This window comes from Myotis yumanensis, unplaced genomic scaffold (genome assembly GCF_028538775.1).
Source record: "Myotis yumanensis isolate MYYU_CA2020_CCGP unplaced genomic scaffold, mMyoYum1.0.hap1 SCAF_9, whole genome shotgun sequence".
Taxonomy (NCBI): domain Eukaryota; kingdom Metazoa; phylum Chordata; class Mammalia; order Chiroptera; family Vespertilionidae; genus Myotis; species Myotis yumanensis.
In genome coordinates, this window is record NW_027223760.1 from 32,522,394 (window position 1) to 32,545,739 (window position 23,346).

General features: G+C 35.3%; 1 protein-coding gene and 1 pseudogene across 4 annotated transcripts in view; one reads left to right on the top strand and one right to left on the bottom strand.

The window, feature by feature from the left end:
- Window positions 1–23,346, bottom strand: part of BRAF (B-Raf proto-oncogene, serine/threonine kinase) — a 144,877-nt gene that overhangs the window by 41,191 nt on the left and 80,340 nt on the right. The window contains exons 6-13 of one of the 4 annotated variants that reach the window (XM_070424034.1): window positions 21,197–21,345; window positions 20,121–20,240; window positions 13,292–13,451; window positions 7,918–7,953; window positions 7,564–7,600; window positions 6,040–6,159; window positions 3,739–3,875; window positions 2,305–2,422 (exon numbers count right to left, since the gene is read on the bottom strand). In XM_070424034.1, the coding sequence (XP_070280135.1) occupies window positions 2,305–2,422; window positions 3,739–3,875; window positions 6,040–6,159; window positions 7,564–7,600; window positions 7,918–7,953; window positions 13,292–13,451; window positions 20,121–20,240; window positions 21,197–21,345 (877 nt within the window). The remainder of the gene's footprint in view (window positions 1–2,304; window positions 2,423–3,738; window positions 3,876–6,039; window positions 6,160–7,563; window positions 7,601–7,917; window positions 7,954–13,291; window positions 13,452–20,120; window positions 20,241–21,196; window positions 21,346–23,346) is intronic. The other 3 variants (XM_070424035.1, XM_070424036.1, XM_070424037.1) reach the window with 3 other exon arrangements.
- Window positions 3,171–3,269, top strand: LOC139017085 (U6 spliceosomal RNA; annotated as a pseudogene).

A 23,346-nucleotide genomic window follows, 5' to 3' on the forward strand; every position in this document is an offset into this window, starting at 1 on the left:
TGTTGAGTGAAAGGGGTGAGTCACAAAAGAATACATACTGTTAGATTTCTGCTAAAACCAAGATAGTGGTTGCCCTTGGGGGAGGAGGACATGAGGAGGACTTCTACAATGCTGGTAATGTTCTGTTTATTGACTACAGATGTATTTACTTTGTGATATTTCAGCTACTTGAACACTTACATGCACTTTTATGTATATTATACTTCAGTGTAATTAAATTAACTTATTTTTCCTGATTATCAAAGTTATATAGTGCTCACAGTAAAAAAATTAAACATTTTGAAGAAATAAAGAAAAAATATTTCCCATAATCATATCACACACATAAATGAACATTATTAATATATTGATGTATATCCTACTAGACTTTTATATGTATCAGTACAGATATTTATGAATTCATGTGAAAACATAACCTAAAAAGACATGTACTCAAATACTGATGATCATTTTAAAAACTGTTATATATAATTCCATGTAGCACCATAATATGGGATATTTTACATGCTGCTCTGTAAAGTTTAATATAACACAGACACCTTTCCATAGCCATAAATATAAATCTACCATACTATTTTAATTTCTATATAATCATACATGGAGGTTATCAATGTATTTATATAATACTCTACTAATGGGCACTTACATTTAGTTCCATTTTTCATTAATATTAAATCTCTAATTAATGTACTTGCACACACATGTTTGTTCCTGTCCAATTACTTGCTCATTATAAAGCTCTACAAATGGAATTATTGGCTTGATATACATATTGCCAAATTTCTTTCCAGAAAATTTGTAGCAATTTCTTTTTCCACCAGCAGCATTATAATCACAACTCTAATTATGACCAATTTTAAAAAATTCTTTGTCCACTTGAGAAGCAAATAATGATTCCTATTTTTTGATTTTGCAATTCTGATAACTAGTGAGGCTGAACTTTTTTTATGATTTCACTCCATTTCTTCCTTTTGTAAGTACACTTTTAATATACTTGTGGTTTATAATACAAATCCTATCTAATAGACAAACATGGTAATTGACCCTACCTTCGATATGCCTCCAATGGGCTAATCAGCGTGATATGCAAATTAACCGCCAACAAAGATGGTGGCTAATTTGCATACTGCAGGCAGGGCGGGCCAGCACCATCCCGCCTGCTCTGCCGCCATCCAGGCCTGCTATTGGCCACCCGGGGCAGTGGGGCGGGACAGCGCCATCCCGCCTGCCCTGCTGCCATCTGGGCCTGCTATCTGCGACCCGGGGCAGCCTGGCGGGGCAGCAGCGATCAGCCGGCCCGCCCGGATGTCCCGTGTGCGACTCGACCCAGGGTGGCGGGGCGGGACAGCGTGGCTCCTGTCACCCCAGCTTCCTCATCACAGCTCCCTTGGGGGCCTAAGCCTTTAGTTGGACATCCCCCAAGGGCTCCCTGGCTGCCAGAAGGAGGTCTGACTGCAAGCTTAGGTCTGATCCCCCAGGGAGTGGGCCTAAGTCGACAGGTGGACATCCCCCAAGGGGTCCTGGACTGCAAATGGGCGCAGTCCGGGCTGAGGTACAACCCCCCACCCCCGAGTGCACAAATTTTTGTGCACCGGGCCTCTAGTAAAAGTACAAGCAGAAAAATTATCAAAGAAAAAAACATCTTGGGGATTAGCTCCCCTGGAGAATCATCTTTTTTTTTTTTTTAAATACATTTTTATTGATTTCACTGATGAAGGGAGAGGGAGAGAAGCATCAATGAGAGTGAATCATGGATCAGCTGTCTCCTGCACACCCCACACTGGGGATCGAGCCCACAACCTGGGCATATGCCCAGACTGGGAATCAAACCATGACCTCAACCACTGAGCCACGCCAGCCAGGTGAGAATCATCATCTTTAAAAACTGTAACTAAGCCCAGCTGGTGTGGCTCAGGAGGTCACGGTTCGATTCCTGGTCAGGGCACATGCCCAGGTTGTGGGCTCGATTCCTGGTGGGGGGCATGCAGGAGGCAGCTAATCCATGATTCTCTCTCATCATTAATGTTTCTCTCTCTCTCTTCCTCTTCCTTTCTTCTCTGAAATAAAAAAAAAAAAAACATTTTAAAACCTGTAGCTAATATAATGATAGGAGACCTGATGGCTATGAATCCAGTTTTTATTTTCCATAATTTTTGTTAGAAATCTTTAATAACTCTTGGATATGATAAAAAAAAGTTTGATGATACAAAAAGAGAATACTCCCTTTGATTTTTAAAAAATAAAAGTTATTAGATATTTCCTATTATTATAACTTGTGAGAAGGTCACCATACTATATACATACCATGCCACTTCCCCTTGTAGACTGTCCCAAATGACCCGGAACCAATTCTTTGTCCTACTGTGATCTGCCCATCAGGAATCTCCCAATCGTCACTTGAATCCCGTCTACCAAGTGTTTTCTTGATAAAAATAGTGCAAAAGTCAATCCAAAGCAAACAAACAAAGGGAAAACCTTGTTTCACACTAAGTACATTCTCCCCTGTATCTGAGTGTGAAAGGGACATTAAACATACATACACACACACACACTCTGGAAGAATAATAGAAGTATGATTCTTATAATACAGAACTTAAATTGAAGAACTAAGTCAGTTCTTCAAGGCTACTAACAGGCCATATAAGTATCTGTGACTAGTTTTGGCTCCAAAGGCCAAAATTTTAAATTAATATACTATGATTACTGTTGATAATTTACCTCCTTACTTTCTTCTAGTCAGTGCTAAATTTCCTCAGATATCTTATCTGATCCAGTCTCTTAAAAAACTGTCAATATATACAATCACTTTGGTAGGGTAAAGAATCCACCTATCCAACATATACTATTACTACATTAATGCTAATATTAAATTGTTAGTTTTTAATATGTATTTATTGTGCAGCAGAAAGTTATTTTTTCAAATAGGAAAGAATATCATTTGGTAAATATTTGAATTTCAGATAAGCCCTTTAACAGCGGTCGCCACTGGTGGTCCATGAGGTCCAAAAGGTTGGCGACCGCTGCTTTAGAACATATATGCCTAATAATGCTTCCTAAAATACTAGGCTTACCCCTTTTTCCTTATTTTAAAAAGAGAACACTACAGTTGACCCTCAAATATGGGGAGCTTAAGGGTGCTGACTCCCAGAGCAGTGGAAAATTGGTGTATAGTGCTCCCTTTGGCAGCACATATACTAAAAAATTGGAACCATACAGAGATTAGGATGCACAAGGATGACATGCAAATTCGTGAAGCGTTCCATATTAAAAAAAGAAAAGAAAATTGGTGTATAACTTTTGATTTCTCCCAAAACTTCACTATAATGGTCTCTTGGTATCTGTTGGGGATTGGTTCCAGGACCAATACTGCTTTCAATCCTTGGTCCAGTGAATCACAGATGCAAAACCTGGGAATATGGAGGGCCAACTGTCTATTTACTGAAAAAAAACACACACCAGCATGTAAGTAGATCCATGCAATACAAATTCTTGTTATTCAATGGTCAACTGTTTTCTTACTCTTTTGAAACAACCTTTAACTTAATTGCATTAGAGTTGAGAGCATAAATCTGTGTTGTGCAAATGTGCTTTAAGCAAACAATTATCAGCTCTTAATTTTATTTGATTATGGGAATTTTGTGTCACATATGGACATATCATTATATCTAAAGGTGACATTAGATTTGGCTCTGACTTCTATAGAGAACACAGAAGAATAAAGATATCATATACTTTTACCATTCGATTCCTGTCTTCTGAGGATGAAGATGATTTTCTTTCCCGCTGAGGTCCTGGAGATTTCTGTAATGCTTTCACATTAGTGAGTGAGCCAGGTAATGAGGCAGGGGGAGTAGCAGATAAACCTGTAGTTGACCCTAAGTTAGTGAAAGGAAAAATGTATCCATTAAAGGAAGATCAAGTATGCTAATTTATTTATTGGGGGCAGAGGGTGTGGGGAGATTTAGACTTATTTAAAAAATACAGTGCATGTTCAAGTATAGAACTTTTAGAAAGGATAGGCCAAAAAGGGGCCTCATTTGGTAATTAGTACTATAATTTCTTTTAGTTTTCTGGCCAATTTAATGACCCTTGAAACATCTGATTACAGATATACACTTTGCTTATTGGTGCATTTTCTAAGAAGAATCTCTCTAAAATAAGAGATAAATACTAAACAATATTCCCAAGATTCTTTTTCTTTGACTTAAAAAATCAAAAAAGCAAAATCAATTTAACAGCCTATATAAAAAAAACAACTTTATTTTGTTGCTTCAGCAAACAAATATAAATCAACATAAAAAATATAATATAAAAAAAGATGGAAATCCCCAAATGGAAACATATTCTAATAATGGCCACAATGTTGAAAATATTTATTTGGCTTCTTCATATTAGCCACTACATTGAAGAAAAAAAAATCCTATACCACATACTAGACTATTTAAGAGTGAGAGACACTGGTCAGTTTCATCAGTTTCTGAAGGCTTAGTCTAGTAAACAAATATGATTTGTTGCCTGTATACAACAAAGCCAGCTGTTTCTCAAGCCTCTCTGAATAATCCCTGACTGCCTTTATAAGTGAGAGCAAAGTAAGTGATATGGCATCTAGTTACTACAAACGGAAATATTCTATCAATCAACTGAGTCCACGAGGTGTATTCTTTGAAAGTGGACTCAGTTGGCAGGGTTGCATACTTTCTGATGGGTACTTTTCCAAGTGCTGGCTCAGTGGCAATAATTCTAAGTTCATGTACAGTACCTTGTTCAGAGTAGTTCAGGACAATGACTCCTAGTAGGGCCTGAGTACAGTTAAGTAGGACTGAGATATCAAAAAATATTTGCACATACAGAACAAAAAGACTTCAAGAGAATTTTAAAAAAATATTACTATTCTTTGGAAAGGGGCAGTCACTATCTTTCAAACAGGGATACCAATGGCAACATTTAAATCTGTATAGAAATTTTATCATTATTACATCACAGGTTACCATGTGAAATTTCCATAATCTCATCTGTAAATTTCTAAAAGAAAATGGAATGTCTACTAACTAGAGCACAATCCATTTTCTACCTTTTATTGATAATTTTCAACATCATAAAGCCTTAACTGTTTGTCCAGGCCTTCCAGTTCTGATCTACTTAGTACTGTACTGATATTATTAAATTACGCCACTTGGTCCTGTATGACTTCCAGCCCATTCTATGGATTTTCTGAGAAACAGCTGGACTGAGAGCAAAAATCTGAAACACCACCACTATGTTCAGAATAACTGGCAGACACTAGCAAAAGCCAGTAAGTTCTTTAAAACTATTTATAGCAAACTCCTGCCTCAATTTTGACTTTATTTTAAAAAATCAGTTTAACTACTAATTAAAGTTATGGCAAAATAAAATGGGAGATTGAAATTATACTGCTTTTTTCTCAGATTAAGGCATAGCTGAAAGTATCAATCTTCAAATTTCCTGAAGTATGCCAAAATATCCCAAATACATTAAAAATATTTTCAAAGCTCCCTACCTCTGATATAATATAAAATATACATGTCCTACATTTAAAAAAGGACACTGCTGATAATACAGAAAAAATAAAGGTGAAAGTCTAGTAAAATCTCATAATAGGGATTTCCATTTCCATTTTTACTTTTTTAGAAACCAAAAAAATTGATAACAAGTATTAACAGTCATCAAGGTGACTACATAAATAGATTAAAATAAAAGGAATTCAAGTAGGACACCCCCTCCCATGTTATTTATTGCCACCCACTGAGTTTAAGAAGTTACCAAGACCAAAAAGTAATGCAACAAAAAACATGATGGAAATCTAAGACTTTTCTTGCTTTTAAAATTTATGACAGAAAGCTTGTGGTAGTGAGTATGTGTGACAAGCACATTCAGAGCATTCCAGCCAGGCCAAGCAGAAATTTAGTACTGAAAACTCTCACACTTACAAACACACGCTGTGAAGGTGAGGCACAAACAGTAGCTGTAGTTTATATTTAGTTTGCTTTGGGTGAAAACAAGAAAGAAGAGCCCAACTACCTCTGAACACTGGGCCAGGCTCAAAATCAAACACTATTTCACTGGGGACAGAATGTAGGAGGGGACTGGGAGTCCGGGATTGGTATTTCCGAAGACAGCGCATCAGCTGGTTCAAAGGGGCTGTTAGAAGAGAAAGAGAGGGGCAGGCAAACACAGGAAGACAGACACACAGAAGAAATGAAAGAAGTCATGGGGAATAAATAAGATGAGTCGAAGCCTGCTTCACAAAATAATTCTGGATGTTTAAAACACTGTTTTCAAAATCCCAATGATTTTTTAAAAAATGACTCATAAGAAAGGACAAGAGATGCCACTTCATTTTAGATACTAAGCAGGCAGTTTTTAAGACTAAGTTAACTTTGTGATGCTAAAATGATGGCAACATTTAAATGCTGGATGTATTGGGCAAAATTTTCAAAAGCCACAGCTACTAAGACATATGAAAGTCAAACTGGCAGCAACATTAATTGGAGGGCTCATGGAATAACAAACAGAAAAAACACTTTTATAACTATATACTATAGTAAATATGAAGTCTAGAGTATTTAATGCAGGGTTATTACTTTGGTAGCTTCACAGGTACACAGAAACACAACAAAAGATGGTTTATACAATGTTCAATATAAAATATCTTTGAGACTGGGCTTAGACATTTTGAAGACAAAGCAGGTCACAGTGAAGAGACCAACTCTAACCAAGGTAAGTAGTATTGCAGGCCTTCCTTATTAGATAGAATACAGCTGAAAAAGTAAATATGGAGAATCATCTAGAAGAAAACTTTAAGACAGTTTCAAATACCATCTCTTGGAAAAACATTATGTGGGGGTAAATTCTTATTTAAATTATGCAATTTTTAAGAATTTTCTTATGTAGTGTTTTCTTATGCCCCCTATTTTTACTGGGTGCTAGAGTGAAAAGTCAGATAAAAATTCTATAAGAAATCTCAATTTAATTTCTCATTTGCTTATTTTTTTACCGGACAAAAAAAGGGCAACTGGGCTTCTTTATTAGGGATCCATTATGTAAGATGTACATTTCAAACCCTTTTAGAAGACTGAGGGAAATAGTTGACAATATCTATCAAATTGAGAAGTTGTAACAGGCAATCCAAGGGATTCTCCAAGAATGATTTTTAAAAATCATGTTTTAATTGATTCTAAGCTTAATATTTAAATATTGGTGGAGGTTTCCAAAAGAAATTTTGCATCTCCAGCTTTGGAGAGGGTTTGGAATCAATAAAGTGGGTAAAATAACTAAGAATCTCTCCTTGACAACCTTTTAAAATCATAGGTAGCACATTTAAGAACCCTTTTAATGTCTTCTTTTTCTCTATTCATGTTATAAATTAGTTAAAATTTTAATAGAGATAAATGATAAATACTAAAGGAAACAAAAAAAATTTGAGTTTTCTCTACACATTTTTCTCTGTGTCTGTGTTTCATGAAAGAAGCAAATATAAAGGAGACAAGCAGCAAAGCAGTTGCATTTTTCCTTGAGTTTTTAAAAACTGAAATCACCACTTACCTCCATCACTACGAAACCCTTGGTCTCTAATCAAGTCCTACAAATAAATAGTAATGTATATTTTATTCAAAGCATGTGGTAAGAAAGTAATAACAACACTGAATTTTCCACTAAGCATAAACAGAAAGGTTAATTTAAAATAACTCTTATAATTACTTCACAAAACAGAAAAAATATGAAATTAGCTAGTGAAAATGATAAAATCAAAATTTGAAGCAACCTAATCCTATACTGAAGGGATTATTAGTCCTGATTAAATGTTGAAATCCATTTCAGGCCATTCAAAACCAATGGCTGCATCAATTCTTATAAAAATTCTACTGGCACATATTAAGAGCCATAAAATGTTCATACCCTTTGATCCTGTAATTCCACTTCTGGGAATTTTTCCTAAGGAAATAATTCAGAAGAAAAAAATGATATGCACAAAGATGTTTAGTGCAGCATTATTCACCATACTAAAAAATCAGAAATAATTATTTCCCTCTTCTAGGCTGATTGACATATTGGCTAAGTAAATTATGGTGTATAAATTTAATGAGTATTATGCAGCTACTAAAATAATTATAAAGATTGAATCATGAAATGTTTACAATATAATAAAAAACAGAATAAAAAATGTACCCTGATTACAGTAATAAAAATATGATGTGTAAAGACACACTAGACGGACAAAAACAAAAATGACTCAAACAAGAGTTTTGTTAAAATCTGTCATTAAGATGTAGCTTTTTTACAACAGACAATGTTGGGGGTGAGGGGGAAGAGTCTTCTGCCAACACAATGCAATTTGGATATTAATAGGCAGAACTTAGATTAATGTGTTTGCCCAATATAACTTAAACATGAGGAACTGAATGGTCCCAAATGTCTCTAAATAGGCTTAGAGGCTCTTTGCAAACAGGCAGCTTTTTGTTTATGGGCAAAAACAAAGAGTAAATTCTTTACGAAAGTATTTCTATCATGTTCAATGTATCCTATAAAGCCTTCAACATTTTCTATAGAATTATCAACAAATACTCATAGATCTGCAAACAAGGTGCTAGGTGTTGTGTGGCTACCAATAAATATAAAATCCTGGGGGGGTCTCACTAACTTTCTATGTAAAGGTACTTTCATACTTTTGCATATACTATTTCCTTAACAAATGCCCTTTCTTCCTAAAACCCCAACTAGTATATTTAATGAACTCCTACTCTTTCATCTTTTACAACCTGGCTTAAATGTTGTTCATATCTGCCAAATATTCCTAGATCCAACCAGGTAGAGTTTATTACCCACTTCAATAAACTATCATTATATATTTTTTGTGATTATTTATTTTTACATGATTCATACATTAGATTATGACTTTGTTGAGGGCAAAGATTGTGTGCTAATTCATCCTTAATTCCGAATTCTGACACAGTGTCTATCCCAGAGTCAATATTAAGTCTTGTTTACTGGAAAAATAAATGGTAAATAACAACTGAAACTGAGTGAAATGATTGACACTGAACGAAAATGCTAAAGGGTTTACATTTCATCTTGAAATCAATGGGAAGTCAATGACAGTTTTGGAACAAGGGAAGAGATAATGATAAAGGTGTTGTAAAAAATTAATATGGTGATAGCATAAAGAATGGAATGGAGAGAGAGAAATCAATGGCAGGAAATCCATTTAGGAGAGTAATGTAGTAAAGTAAGCAGTTCAAATGAAATATAAATATGGGTCCAAATGGTGGTGGCAATAAGAACAAATCTTGGATGCATATCAAAAGGAAAAGGTAATAGATTATGACTATTTAATTATAGGGGAGGATGAAAATGCAAGATATAAGGATGACACTCCAAATGCTTAAGCCTAAGAGAACAGAATAGTGGTGACAATAAGAGATAAAGCAAAATAGCTTAAACCAGCAATTTTCAACCAGTGTGTCGCAAGAATTTTTAAAATATGCTATACCTGCCCTAGCTGGTATTGGCTCAGTGAATAGAGCGTCAGCCTGCGCACTGAAGGGTCTCGTGTTCGATTCTCGTCAAGGGCACATGCTTGGGTTGTGCGTTGAATCCCCAGTAGGGGGCATGCAGGAGGCAGCCAATTAATGATTCTCTCTCATCACTGATGTTTCTATCTCTCTCTCTCCCAAATCAATTAAAATAAATAAATAAAACAAAACATGCTACAAATGATTAATCAGAAATACTGACCTCTTTCCCTTAGATCAGTGGTTCTCAACCTTCCTAATGCCGCGACCCTTTAACACAGTTCCTCATGTTGTGGTAACTCCCAACCATAAAATTATTTTCGTTGCTACTTCATAACTGTAATTTTGCTAGTTATGAATCGTAATGTAAATATCTGATATGCAGGATGTATTTTCATTGTTACAAATTGAACATAATTAAAGCATAGTGATTAATCACAAAAACAATATGTAATTATATATGTGTTTTCCGATGGTCTTAGGTGACCCCTGTGAAAGGGTGGTTCGACCCCCAAAGGAGTCGCGACCCACAGGTTGAGAACCACTGCCTTAGATTGTCAAACGAAAAAGATGACAACAGCAACACAATAGCCATCTGGTATGAATGAATCAAAATTATACCTATATTTTTGTCAGATCAGCAAAAAAATGTATTTTTTTTGGCGTGCCATAGATTTTTAGTAATTAGCTTATGAGTGTCATGAGGTGGAAAAGATTGAAAATCGCTGGTCTAAAGAATGTTTGTCTTGAAAGTAAAGATGAAGGTTACAATTTTGAGTTTCTGAGAACAGACATAATCTAGAAATAAGATTTGTTTTCTTATTTCATTATCTGTTTATTCCCATATTCCCTTCTCCTACATCTTTCTTCCTTTGTATTCAAATCTAACTAGATCGAGGAAAACCTTATTAATTGAGAAAATTAGTATTAGGAAAAGGTCACTTAAAATGAATCCAATAAAAATACAGAAAAAAATTCACAGTAAAAAGAGAGAAGAAAGTCTGATTTGGGAATTTTTCTTTAAAAATAAAATTAAAATTTATAATAAGGTTTATTTCTTTTACATTAAGTTATAATTTCAAAAATATGCTAATTCTTAGAATAAATACAGAAAGAATAAAGTTTTTATTGGTCATAATATCAAACTTATATGATAGCACAAATTGAAATTCTTAATTTCAAGTTCAACTTTTACACCACAATAATAGTCATTTTAATAAAACTTTTAGCCTGGTCAGTGTGGGTCAGTGGTTGAGTGTTGACCTATGAACCAGGAGGTCTCAGTTAGATTCCCTAACAGGACACATGCCCGGGTTTCGGCCTCAATCACCAGTAGGGGGTGTGCAGGAGGCAGCCGATAGATGATTCTTTCATCACTGATGTTTCTATCTCTCTCTCCTCCTTTCCTCTCTGAAATCAATAAAAATATATTTAAAAACAATTTTAGGGGACTCTACCCTTCAAAGGCCTCTTTCTTTTTTTAATTTAAATTCTTTATTGTTTAAAGTATTACACAAGTCTCCTTTTTCCCCCATTGACCTCTCCCAGGCTGCTACCAGCCCCCAGCACATACCCTCACCCCGCTACTGTCTTGTGTTCATTGGTTATGCTCATATGCATGCATACAAGTCCTTTGGTTGATCTTTTACCCACCCCCACCCCCATCATCTTCTATCCCCTCACCCCACAAGGGCCTCTTTCAATCCTTTGATATTTAATATGTATATTTTTTATTGATTTCAGAGAGAAAGAAGAGGGAAAGATAGAAACGTCAATGATGAGAGAGAATCACTGATCAGCTGCCTCCTGCACGCCCCCTACTGGGGATTGAGCCTGAACCCAAGTATGTGCCCTTGACTAGAATCGAACCTGGAACCCTTCAAGTCCACAGGCCGACGCTCTAGCCACTGAGCCAAAACAGATAGGGCAATCCTTTGATACTGAAATAATTTTCATTTGAAGAGCCTAATATATTGTCATCCTTATGAATTTTGTGTTTTCTGTTATTACCTAGACTGACTTAATTCTATGTATTTGTCAATGGCTTTATATGATTTGAGTAGTTCTCCAGTCACTTTTTACAGTGTTCATTAAATCCTTAAAATCTTTTTTTTGTGTGTGTGCCAGATTCGAAATAAGTTTGCATTATGTTTTCATTGAAATGTTGGATATTAATGTAAAGGGGTTGGGACGCAGGCTGATATTAAATGGCAAGAGATGTTTGAGTGGAAACTAATATGTTTTCCTGTTAAGACAATTTTTGCTTCTCTATTCCACCTTGTAATTATGAGGACTCACATAAGGAATGACTGTATAATGAGAACAACCTGACTTCTAACACATATAACCACCTCATTAACTCCAGGACCCTGCTTACACAGTTTCAATTTCCTTTTTAAATATATATAATTACTTTCCAAAGCAAAAAACAAAACAAAACACCTTGTGGATTTTCTGTTTCGTTATTGATTACAGACAGAGATTAAGGATAATCTATCCTCTTTATTCTAAAGCACAAGTTCTGAAGAACATAATATCTAATTCCGAGATTATTCCAAGGGTCCCAGCCCAACACAGCTCAGACGGCAAGGGCACTTTTATCCTCTTCTGTGTAACTCAGTTATTGGGATGACCAATTAAATGAACCAGTCCTGTTGGACTGATCCTGTGTGCTTCATCTTTTTTCTCTTCTCTTCCTCTCTTTGTCTATATCAGGGACTGGCAAAATATAATGAACTGGCCACCTATTCTTATAAATAAAATTTTAGTGGAATACAGCCACATCCATTTGTTTATAATGCACTGTCTATGGCTGCTTTCACACTACAATGGCAGAGTTCAATAGCTGTCATTAAAAATCACATGGTCCACAGCCTAAAATATTTACTATCTGGCCCTTTAAGGAAAAGTTTGTTGACCTCCTGATCTATATTATAGGGAATTTCCTCTGCCTTATTTTCTAATTCTTTTACTGAAACAAATATTTTTTGATGATTTATTATGTATTTAGTTCTAAGATAGGTGCCAAAGGAGCTATATTAGGAATGGTTTCTGCTGTCCAGAAGTTAAGGTCTAATTGAAGAATTGACACTAATGTACATAATTAAATTACAGTGTGCAAGATAAACTAGGAAAGTAAAAATGTCAAGAGTGACCAGCCAGAAGGTGGTCAAAATAACTGAAGAGGTGAGGTTACAATATATGATGATGAAACCAGAGAAGATGCATTTTAAACAATGAATGATTAAAACTTAATGACAAACTTTACATTAAAAAAATATACCCAAATCAAGATGTGTATAGAAATAGAATACAATGGTATACTCAATAAAGTAAAAAAGATAAGGTTGCTTTACATGTAAAATACATTAACCAATGATTAGTCCTTAGGGTTATTTAACACAAAGTTATAGAAATTTAGGTAAAGATTTCAAATTGATTTAATGAAAAAACCTACAACTGTATTCTTATTTTTTCTTTATCATAAAATGGCCAAGTGGATTATCTGTTAAATAAATGAAAATAGGACTGGTGGTATCTTAAGGGGGAAAAAATCAGAATAAGCCTGTAACTTGGTACCAGTTAAGCATTTAATGCCATGAGAGAAGATGGCAAGGCTTTTCTGATCTATATTTCATAAAAGTCTATCACTTATAACTGTGATTAATGAAAGATGATACTTATTTCTGATTTATATTAGAACTGTAGCAGAAAAATAAATACACTTGAATTTTTTAGTTCTAACAATGCTGGATACTTACATCAATATTGACAGGTTCTATTGTGTTTATATGCACATTTGGAGCCGATGAGGACCGATCTCGTTGTCCAAACTGATTTCGATGATCTTCATCTGCTGGTCGGAAAGGCTGTGGAATTGGAATGGATTTTGAAGGAGACGGACTGGTGAGCATTTGGGGCCTGGAAAAATCAAGTCATTTGAAGATAAGATTCAGAGCAACTTTATAGAGATAATAACATTAAAAAAATGGATAATATAAAGATTTCCTTGTTTTCATATTCTCAAATAAAATTGTTAAAATAAAGCATTAATAACCCAGCAGGAATGGGTTTTAAAAGTATTAGTTTAAAAAACTAATATGCCTTCAACTATTACCTCCAGGGACTATCAATGATAACAATGATTCTTAGGTAGAAAACTCCAGGGAAACCTACAAATGGCTAGAAATGACCTATGGTTAATCAGCTGAAGAAACTCTTGTCTTTTAAAGTTACACAAGAATGCTCTAGGTCAGGGGTGGGGAACGTCTGGCCCGTGGGGTGGGCCATATAAGGAACAAAAAATTATTTGGTCTGGCCCTGCCAAGACGTTAATTAAATGCTTGACCAAATATAGCAAGTTAATTTTTAAGTTGATAATTTTGTATGGCCCGGGAATGATGTTATAAATATCCAAATGGCCCCTGGCAGAAAAAAGGTTCCCCACCCCTGCTCTAGGTAGAGACTGAGCGAACAAAATCTGCCTTTTTTTTTTTTTTTTTACCTTTTCCATTCCTTGATAGTTGAAGTTACTAAAATGACATTTTTTATGGAAAGTATTAGGCAATTATAAGTATTTTGAGAATGTGCATGTGTATTTCAGGACCTGAAAGATATACCTGTTACTCTATCCAAGAGGTGAATTAAAATCCTGAACAACAGTAAATGATCATTTCCAAACTCAAAAGCTGATCCTGATCCTTATAGTATCAGTCTCCTATGTTTTGGAATATTTACTAGTACTATGCCCAAGAACTGACACAAGAGACATGTAAGAATCATATACATTATGCACTAAAGCAACTATTTGTAAAAATAGCTTTTTGATGAAGCCATGAAAATAGGTTACAGAGAGGTCTATATTTTGTTACTGCAGATAAAAAAGTCTCTCTCATCACTGTCCCCAAAGTAAATCACAGAGCACACTAAAGATTTGACAGACTGTAAATAGCTGTGAGGAGTCTATGCCCATCAGAAAGATATCCAAGGGAGCTGGGAAGTGAGGATCGGTTGAAAAATAAGATGAGCTCCATCAGGACCAATGAATGACTCAGTGCTAACAGCCTCTCTTCAGATTGGTTATCATTCTACCTCATCTTATGCAAACTCTAATTAATCAGTATTATTTAGTGGTTAAGACATAGCCAGAAAGACAATGTTGTGAAGATAAAAAGATATTTTGTGAGGGGAGAGGGTTTAAAGAGGAACAGGAAGAAAAGACGTACAGTAGAAAAGAAATAAAGGTTTGAAGAAGCAAAGAAGCCAAACAGTGACAAAAACCTTAAGAACAGAGCATGTTAACAGAATCTAAATCATACCAGTTTATAGTTTACTTCTCTGAAGCACACTATTAAGGGTAGGGAAAGAAATATGCACTTTGTCTATTCATATTAACTAAATGAATCCAAATAATAATAAAATGCTAGGTAATTTTAAAAAATTGGTGTTAGCCTAATGAAAATTATAGGTAAAGACTTATAAAATTGGCATTTAGGAAAATTAGCATGCTCCACTGGCCTCTTTATTCTGTTAAGAAATTTTTAGTTTGTGACAGAGCTGTCTTTACTTTTGCTTTAGGCAGCCAAATGTATACCCTATGCTAAAAGATTTTGGGAGCAGGTAAAAGAATGTAAAAATGACAATATTAGTTTTTTTTTAAAGTTTGGGAAAGTGCAGATTTTTATAAAGCTATTTTATATAGGCTGATTTGAAATCTCAAGGCAATAGCATACTTTAAGTTAGGACTTGAAGACAGAAAAAGCCCGAATTAACAAGTGACAGCAACTCATCCTTGAAACTTAGTGAATTAAGACAGCAATATGTAGCATATATCAAATTAGAAATATGTATGCAAAGGACATTAGTCTAGAAGTAAGAAAAACAAACCCTGGATTTAATCTGATAAGTTTAATTATGATATCTAAAGAAAAAATGGATATACTAGACAAAAAGGATATCTACTTATTACATAAAGCCAGGAAGAATATAATTTTCCAGCTGGTATTTAACACCACCCAGGGAATGATATGCGCTGTTCCACAAAGTCAATTTATCTAGCCTTGAAGGCAAGTATATTATAATTTAGGAGAACACTTCAAGTTATTATATCTTGATATCATGAACATCTGAACCTTGTCCTAATTCCAACCTTAACAAAAACAATCTTTTGATTATAATTTGGTTTCACATAAATATCTTTCAAAGTAGGGTGAGTGTTGGCCCATCCAACAAAAGAAGTTTGGTCTACACAACAGGTCTATTTCTCGCTGAAATGAATTACCTGGCATTCTAAATTAGTGTTTTCTGATTCTGGTTAATGTAAACCAGTATATCCCTCTCTCTCATCATTTCTGGGAATTGATAAAATTGAATTTCCATGCTAGCAATTCTTTACTAAAACCAAGGCAATTTATACCATGTAAAGTATGTTGGCAGTCAGCAAACTGGCTTTCACCTCATGATATGTCTACCTTAATCTTGCTGCAAACCTCTTTAAAGTAGTACCAAATAAAAAATAATTTTTTTTACCTTTAACACCCTTCAGTAAATTACCAGTTAGTTTAGGTCTCATTTTTAATCTTGAATATTAAAAATTCTGAGGCAAAGTGACTACCTCTGTTCAGCGATATGCAACTTTTAAAATGCTGCCTTTTCAATATGTATACATTCCAAAGAATTTTTTAAAAGTAGAAAAGTGGGTGCCTCTAATTTCTTATCCAAACTGGGCAATGTATCACTTCTCCAATATGTCTTGGTTACATCTACTTTTATATGTGTTTCATGACCATCATGATTGTTACCAGACTATTAACAAAATGCAAAGAAATTCTGATATAGAACAGAATTGGCATCTGCCTTTTCAGACTATCCCTATATACTTGTAACAGAAAAGCATCAGGAAAACAAAAGTTTAAACATCTTCCCCATAATTTTCTCAAGACCAGAATCTACTTCAGATTACTATGAATGAAGTACCTATGGCATAGGCAAATGGTTTCTTAATTTAAAACTAGCATTCCCATCACTGGTAAGCAAATGTACTCATCATTACCATTAATAACTTTCAGAGAGGCCAAACTAATTTCATTATGATATTCTGTAACTCTGCTCACAGAACTGGGACTTGACATTAGAAAGGCATCACAGTCTATAGAATCTGTCAGGAGCAAATGTCACAGTTAAAGGATTAATTAAAAATCAAAACAATAATATTTTGATTTGCTCTCCTAAAAATATACAGCTGCATACAAATGATAGAAACAGCAGGTGTAAGATGACTCCACCAAAGGGGGTAACTGTTACAACCTGTCAAAAGAACATAGTGGTTGCATCTTCTATGTTGTCAAAAATAAGTAAATACACCCACTCCTTAATACAAGTTTTTTTGCTAAAATTTCTAGCCTATTACATCTCCAGAAAGGTTGGCTTCATAAAAATTATAGGCCTATTTTGAGTGTCAACTTATTATTATTATTATTATTATTTAAATATCTCTGGGTAGAAGAAATAGCATTACATTGTGAAAAGTGAGAAGAAGTAGGGTTAAAACTGACAATAAATATTTCTGATCTTAATTATCTCTAGAATAGTCTAGAACAGAATGCTGTGTGCAGACTTATTTTTAACTGTATGCTTCCAGATTTAGTATAATTTATACTTCCTCAAATCCCATAGGGAAAGAGTAAACAGACCTGTGTAAGAAATGCTTCAAGAGGAGACCAAGATGGCGGCATAGGTAAACACCGGAGACTGCTGCCGCAAACAACCATTTCAAAAATACAACTAAAAGACGGAACGGACATCAACCAGAACCACAGGAAGGCTGGCTGAGGAGAGACTCTTCAACTAGAAGGAAAGACAACGCATACCGAGGCTCAGAGGAGGCGCAGTGTGGAAAATTTAAAGGTGCGGAGGTGCGCGCGAAAGCGGGCTGGTGGCTGAGTGCGCGGTTGTCGTTTTCAATCAGAAGGGAGTCTCAGACTCTGAGCTCCAGATCCGAGTGAGTCTCTAGGGACTCAGACTCAAACGGGAGAAGCGGGATTATCCGGCATCAGTTGGAACCTGAGGGCAGCTTTCTCTTCGAGGTTTGCAGCGGTTGCCGGGGTTCTGAGAAGCAGAGCCTCTGGGAACGGGACTGAGAGCAGCCATAACTGCTCCCTCCGCCCGCCCTGTTGAGCCCACCCCGCCCAAGCCCTGCGCAGAGCCATTTGCCGGATAGCCTCAGGCAAAGGCTAGATTAGCACCTCCCCAGAGGACAGAAGTTTTCCACACAGCTGATTCTCACAGCCAGTAGGCCTGGTGGTCAGATCCCTCTAGTATTAACTACAACAATCAAGGCTTAACTAGAAAAAGACTGCACACAAAGACCACACGGGGGTGCACCAAGAAAGCATAAAAGATGCGGAGACAAAAAAACATGACAGAAATGGAGGATATGGAGCTAAAAAACGCAATTTTGAGGGCTTGCAATAATGTGCTAGAAGCAGCCAATAAACTTGATGAGAGACTCACGAAAACTAATGAGACCCTCGATGCTATGATAAAGAACCAACTAGAAATTAAGCATACACGGACTGAAATAAAGAATATTATACAGACACCCAATAGCAGACCAGAGGAGCGCAAGAATCAAGTCAAAGATTTGAAATGCGAAGAAGCAAAAAACACCCAACCAGAAAAGCAAAATGAAAAAAGAATCCGAAAATACGAAGATAGTGTAAGGAGCCTCTGGGACAGCTTCAAGCGCACTAATATTAGAATAATAGGGGTGCCAGAAGATGAGAGACAGCAAGATATTGAAAACCTATTTCAAGAAATAATGGCAGAAAACTTCCCCCACCTGGTGAAAGAAATGGACTTACAGGTCTAAGAAGCGCAGAGAACCCCAAACAAAAGGAATCCAAAGAGGACCACACCAAGACACATCATCATTAAAATGCCAAGAGCAAAAGACAAAGAGAGAATCTTAAAAGCAGCAAGAGAAAGAGACTCAATTACCTACAAGGGAATACCCATACGACTGTCAGCTGATTTCTCAACAGAAACTTTGCAGGCCAGAAGGGAATGGCAAGAAATATTCAAAGTGATGAATAGCAAGAACCTACAACCAAGATTACTTTATCCAGCAAAGCTATCATTCAGAATTGAAGGTCAGATAAAGAGCTTCACAGATAAGGAAAAGCTAAAGGAGTTCATCACCACTAAACCAGTATTAGACGAAATGCTGAAAGGTATCCTTTAAGAAGAGGAAGAAGAAAAAGGTAAAGATACAAATTGTGAACAACAAACATGCATCTATCAACAAGTGAATCTAAGAATCAAGTGAATAAATAATCTGATGTACAGAATAAACTGGTGATTACAATGAATCAGGGACACAGAAAGGGAATGGACTGACTATTCTTGGGGGGAAAGGGGAATGGGAGATGCGGGAAGAGACTGGACAAAAATTGTGCACCTATGGATGAGGACAGTGGGTGGGGAGTGAGGGCGGAGGGTGGGGCGGGAACTGGGAGAAGGGGAGTTATGGGGAAAAAAAAGAGGAACAAATGTAATAATCTGAACAATAAAGATTTAATTAAAAAAAAAAAGAAAAAAAAGAAATGCTTCAAAGCAAACCGGCATCTTCTAAAGTCATCATCATCTCTTTTTTTTCCTAGTACGAAACTTGAATATGTGGATGACTATGTACCTCTTTATCCTCCACAACTAATTAATACTATTAATTTTTTTTTACATATTATGAATATCCATTCCTTCTGTATGCTGCTACTACTTCAGTTCAAGTCTTCATTGCTTCTCACTGTTTTCACAACCAGCATCCTAGTTGGCCTTCTTTACCATAGACATTTCTCTATCAATCTATCTGTATATCACTGTTAAGTGATTCTTTCTTTAAAACCATTTTCATCAGGTTAGTCCTCTGCTCAAAACACTTTAGTTCTTTTTTTCCTTCTTATGTGTAGTGTAAATTCCAGACTCTCTAATCTAGTTTTACACATACTTCTTCTCCACTTAGATTAGGCTCTCTTCACTATCTCCTAAACATGCCATTGCTATTCCCTTTATTTATGCTATTTCTAACTGTCCCTCCCCCCCCCCCCCCCCCTTCCTGCCTCCCAATCACCAGGCTTTTATTCCCCAGGCTAATTCAGACTTTTAGAATTCTTCAAGGTCCAATTTAAATCCCACTTTCTTCATTAAATTATCTTGACTACTCTCTCTCACTATCCTTTTCTCCTGTAAACATGGTAATATTTGACATTATCACATAGTTTTAAATACTGTGTCATAAACTATAGATTTTAATTATATATTATTTTTATTGTTTGCCACTGTCTCATATGTTAATGCTAGAATTCTAAATGGAAGTCTTGTACTTTTATATCTGATATTACCCAATAAAGTGATGAGCACAAGGCAGGGACTCTAAATCCCATGTATCTATACCAAATGCATATTAAATACCTAACTGGTGTAATAAAATAAGTTTATTACAATCCAGATGTTGAAAAAGTTTATAGTAAACCAAAGATCCAAAAGAAACCAGCTCAAATAGCATGCCACTGAACAGCAGGAGTCAAATCATACCCAAAAGAATCAGAGGAGTATGTGGAAGGGGATGATCCAGATGTAAGGGTAGTCTCTGCAAAGGAGGCCTCCTCCTGTGGTATTGGGTGGTGTTCAAAAAACTTGGAGACAAACAGCAAACTGTGAGGCAAAAACAAAAACAAAACAAAACAAACCTAACTTGTGCAAAACCCAGAAGCTTCATACAACAGAATACATTATAGAGTTAACAGAAATATCGGAGATCAAATTCCATTTTTAGAAATGGTTGTTAAATTAAATTAGTTGTGCTTTTGGCTTATTTTTAAAAATTAAATTGCATTTTCAAAGGCAAGCTCAGAATCTAAAACTAATTGTTTTATATAGCAGATTTCTACATATCAGAAGGGAAAAATCATGCTTTATGTTAAGGAATTAGAAGAAATGTAACTATTGCAAAGTCAGATTACATCATTATAATATACTTTAAAATACAGAGTTGAATTCTATTTGCTCAAGTGATCATGAAAAGTAGTAACACATTAACAGCAGTAGCAACTAAAACACACAAAAAGATTAAAAGAGACTTAGTCTAATTTGTTAGAGAAACTCTAGCATAAAAAGCAAATAAAAATTTTAGAAAAAGATACACTAGGTACAAAGATTTTACATCTCACTTTTAAATAAATTGGGGGTGCAGGTGGGGTTAAAGGAGGTAGAGATATAGAGATAGGAAGAGAGAGAGAAACAGAATTTACAAAATAGCTGACAGAATCAGATTCTTTGATCTGTCGTCCAAAAATATAACGGTTAACTTAATTGAAACAACAACTGCTCTCCTCCCCAAAACTATCTATAAGTGATTTCTATGGGTAAGAGATCTTTATTAATTGAAAGAGAATATAAAACATAAATGACATGTGTAGCTGAATCAGAAGTACAATTTTGGAATAAAATACAGCCTATACTACATGCTACTCTCCAGATACACTTAAAAAAAAATTCCCTGTAACAACTCTACTGGACAAAAAATTCCCACAGACTCTAAGACATACTAGTTTCACATTCAGAAAAGTTAAATGTAAAATGGTAGATAGAAATCTTTTTTGATTACTTACTCAAGTTGGTCATAATTAACACACATCAGTGGAACCTCTGTACTACAACGCTGGTGAAATTTATAACCACATGTTTGACAGCGGAAACCCTGGAAAAGCAGCTTTCGACAAAAGTCACAAAATGCTAAGGTGAAAAAAGTTTTCCGTACCTGCAAAGTAAAACATCATAAAGGATTTCAAAACTTGCAAGCATCTTTTTAGGAATCAACTTACTTACTCTCTTGTTTAAAATAGTAAACCTTTTACATATTTATAGTATGAGAACTGCCTTACACACTAATATACTCAAATGAAAACCAGTGGCTTCAACATAGTAGATAGACTAATATGTATTATCTCCAACCCAATATCCAATTAAAAAAATCAGAAGTCTTGCCGAAACCGGTTTGGCTCAGTGGATAGAGCGTTGGCCTGCGGACTCAAGGGTCCCAGGTTCGATTCCAGTCAAGGGCATGTACCTGGGTTTCGGGCACATCCCCAGTAGGAGATCTGCAGGAGGCAGCTGATCGATGTTTCTCTCTCATCGATGTTTCTAACTCTCTATCTCTCTCCCTTCCTCTCTGTAAAAAATCAATAAAAATAAATTTAAAAAAAAATCAGAAGTCTTGATGGGAAATGAATAAAAAATTCAAAACTAATTTCAATCTTGATTACATAAAAATGAAAGTAGAGATTAGATAAGAAGAGGGACTAGAACTTAAAGATAAGGGTACAATTTAATAACTGTACAAAGAAAGAAGTTACAAGATGCTCACTACTGTTACTATTTAAAACCACAAAGGTATCCAACAGAGGAGCCACCCCCCCCCCCCAAAAAAAAACCGCAATGGGAGGAGGGAAAATGTAAAAACATTTATAATTATAAAAGACAAAGCTATTTGTAATTTTTTGAAAATCAAAACAACCCTGCCTAAACTTACTAACTAGGATAAGAAACAGGAAAATCACCTAAAAGACAGTAAGAACAACTTAACAAGTCATCATTTTGTTAGAGGATTAGAACACCTAAATGCATTTGTGAACACTCCTCTGTGAAACTTAAAAGACAACATGTAAAAACTCCACATCAGAGGCAAATGCTCTCCAACAACGATTTTCAACCTTTTTCATCTCATGGCACACATAAACTAATTACTAAAATTCTGCGGCACAACAAAATATATATTTTTGCCATTTTGACAAAAAATGGGTATAATTCTGATTAATTCACACTGGATTGCTATTGTTGTGTTGGCTGTTGTCATTTTTTTTATTTGATAATCTAAGGGAAAAGAGGTCAGTGCCTCTGACTAAACAGTCAGGTATTGCATGTTTCAAAAGTTTTTGCAGCCCACGAGTGTGCCTCTTGTGGCACACCAACACCAGCACACCTCCTGTGGCGCCTCTGAATGAAAACACATCATCTACCACACCTGGGTCACATAAACAGAACTATGCTAGGGAGGCTCTCTCTTTTTTGGTTGTTTTAGGGATGCTCTACCTTGATAACTACCAAAGCTAGAAACTGTTTGAAAAGTATTAATTTGTGTAAATAATAAGCAGAAAACATAAGAAGGTTAAACAAATACCAAAATGTTAACAATGTCTATTTCAAAGTGGTGAGAGCATGGGTGACTTCTATTTTGTCCTGTTTTTTGCTGCATATTCTCAATTCATCTTAGTTTTTCAGACAGTTTTAATCAAAAACTAAAGTAAAAAATATATTTTGCACTATGACCCAGGACACATATGTATTCATATAACAATACTTACCCTAACTACATACATATACATTAGAGTTTTCTAATCTATTACATGTAAATGCTTTCCATGAATCATTAAATTGAACATAATACCCACAGTTTACCAAACTCTTCTCAATAAACATATTTAACAGGATTAAAAGTTATTTTAAAATGTTTCATCAAACAATGGCATCTTAAAAAAGAAAAGGCATCTTGGCATATCATCCATTCTGGCTTGTGAGAACATTTAGGTAGTTTTATAAATGACTTTTGTTTTCTTCATCTTCTTTTCTATTATCACTTTCTAGGGGATTTAAAAAGGCAACTGCTTGTTTTTAGCTTTGTTCCTTTTCCATTTGTTTCTGGATATACAAGAAATTAGAAGATCTTTAACATTTATGTGACCACTATTTGCCAAAGTCAAGA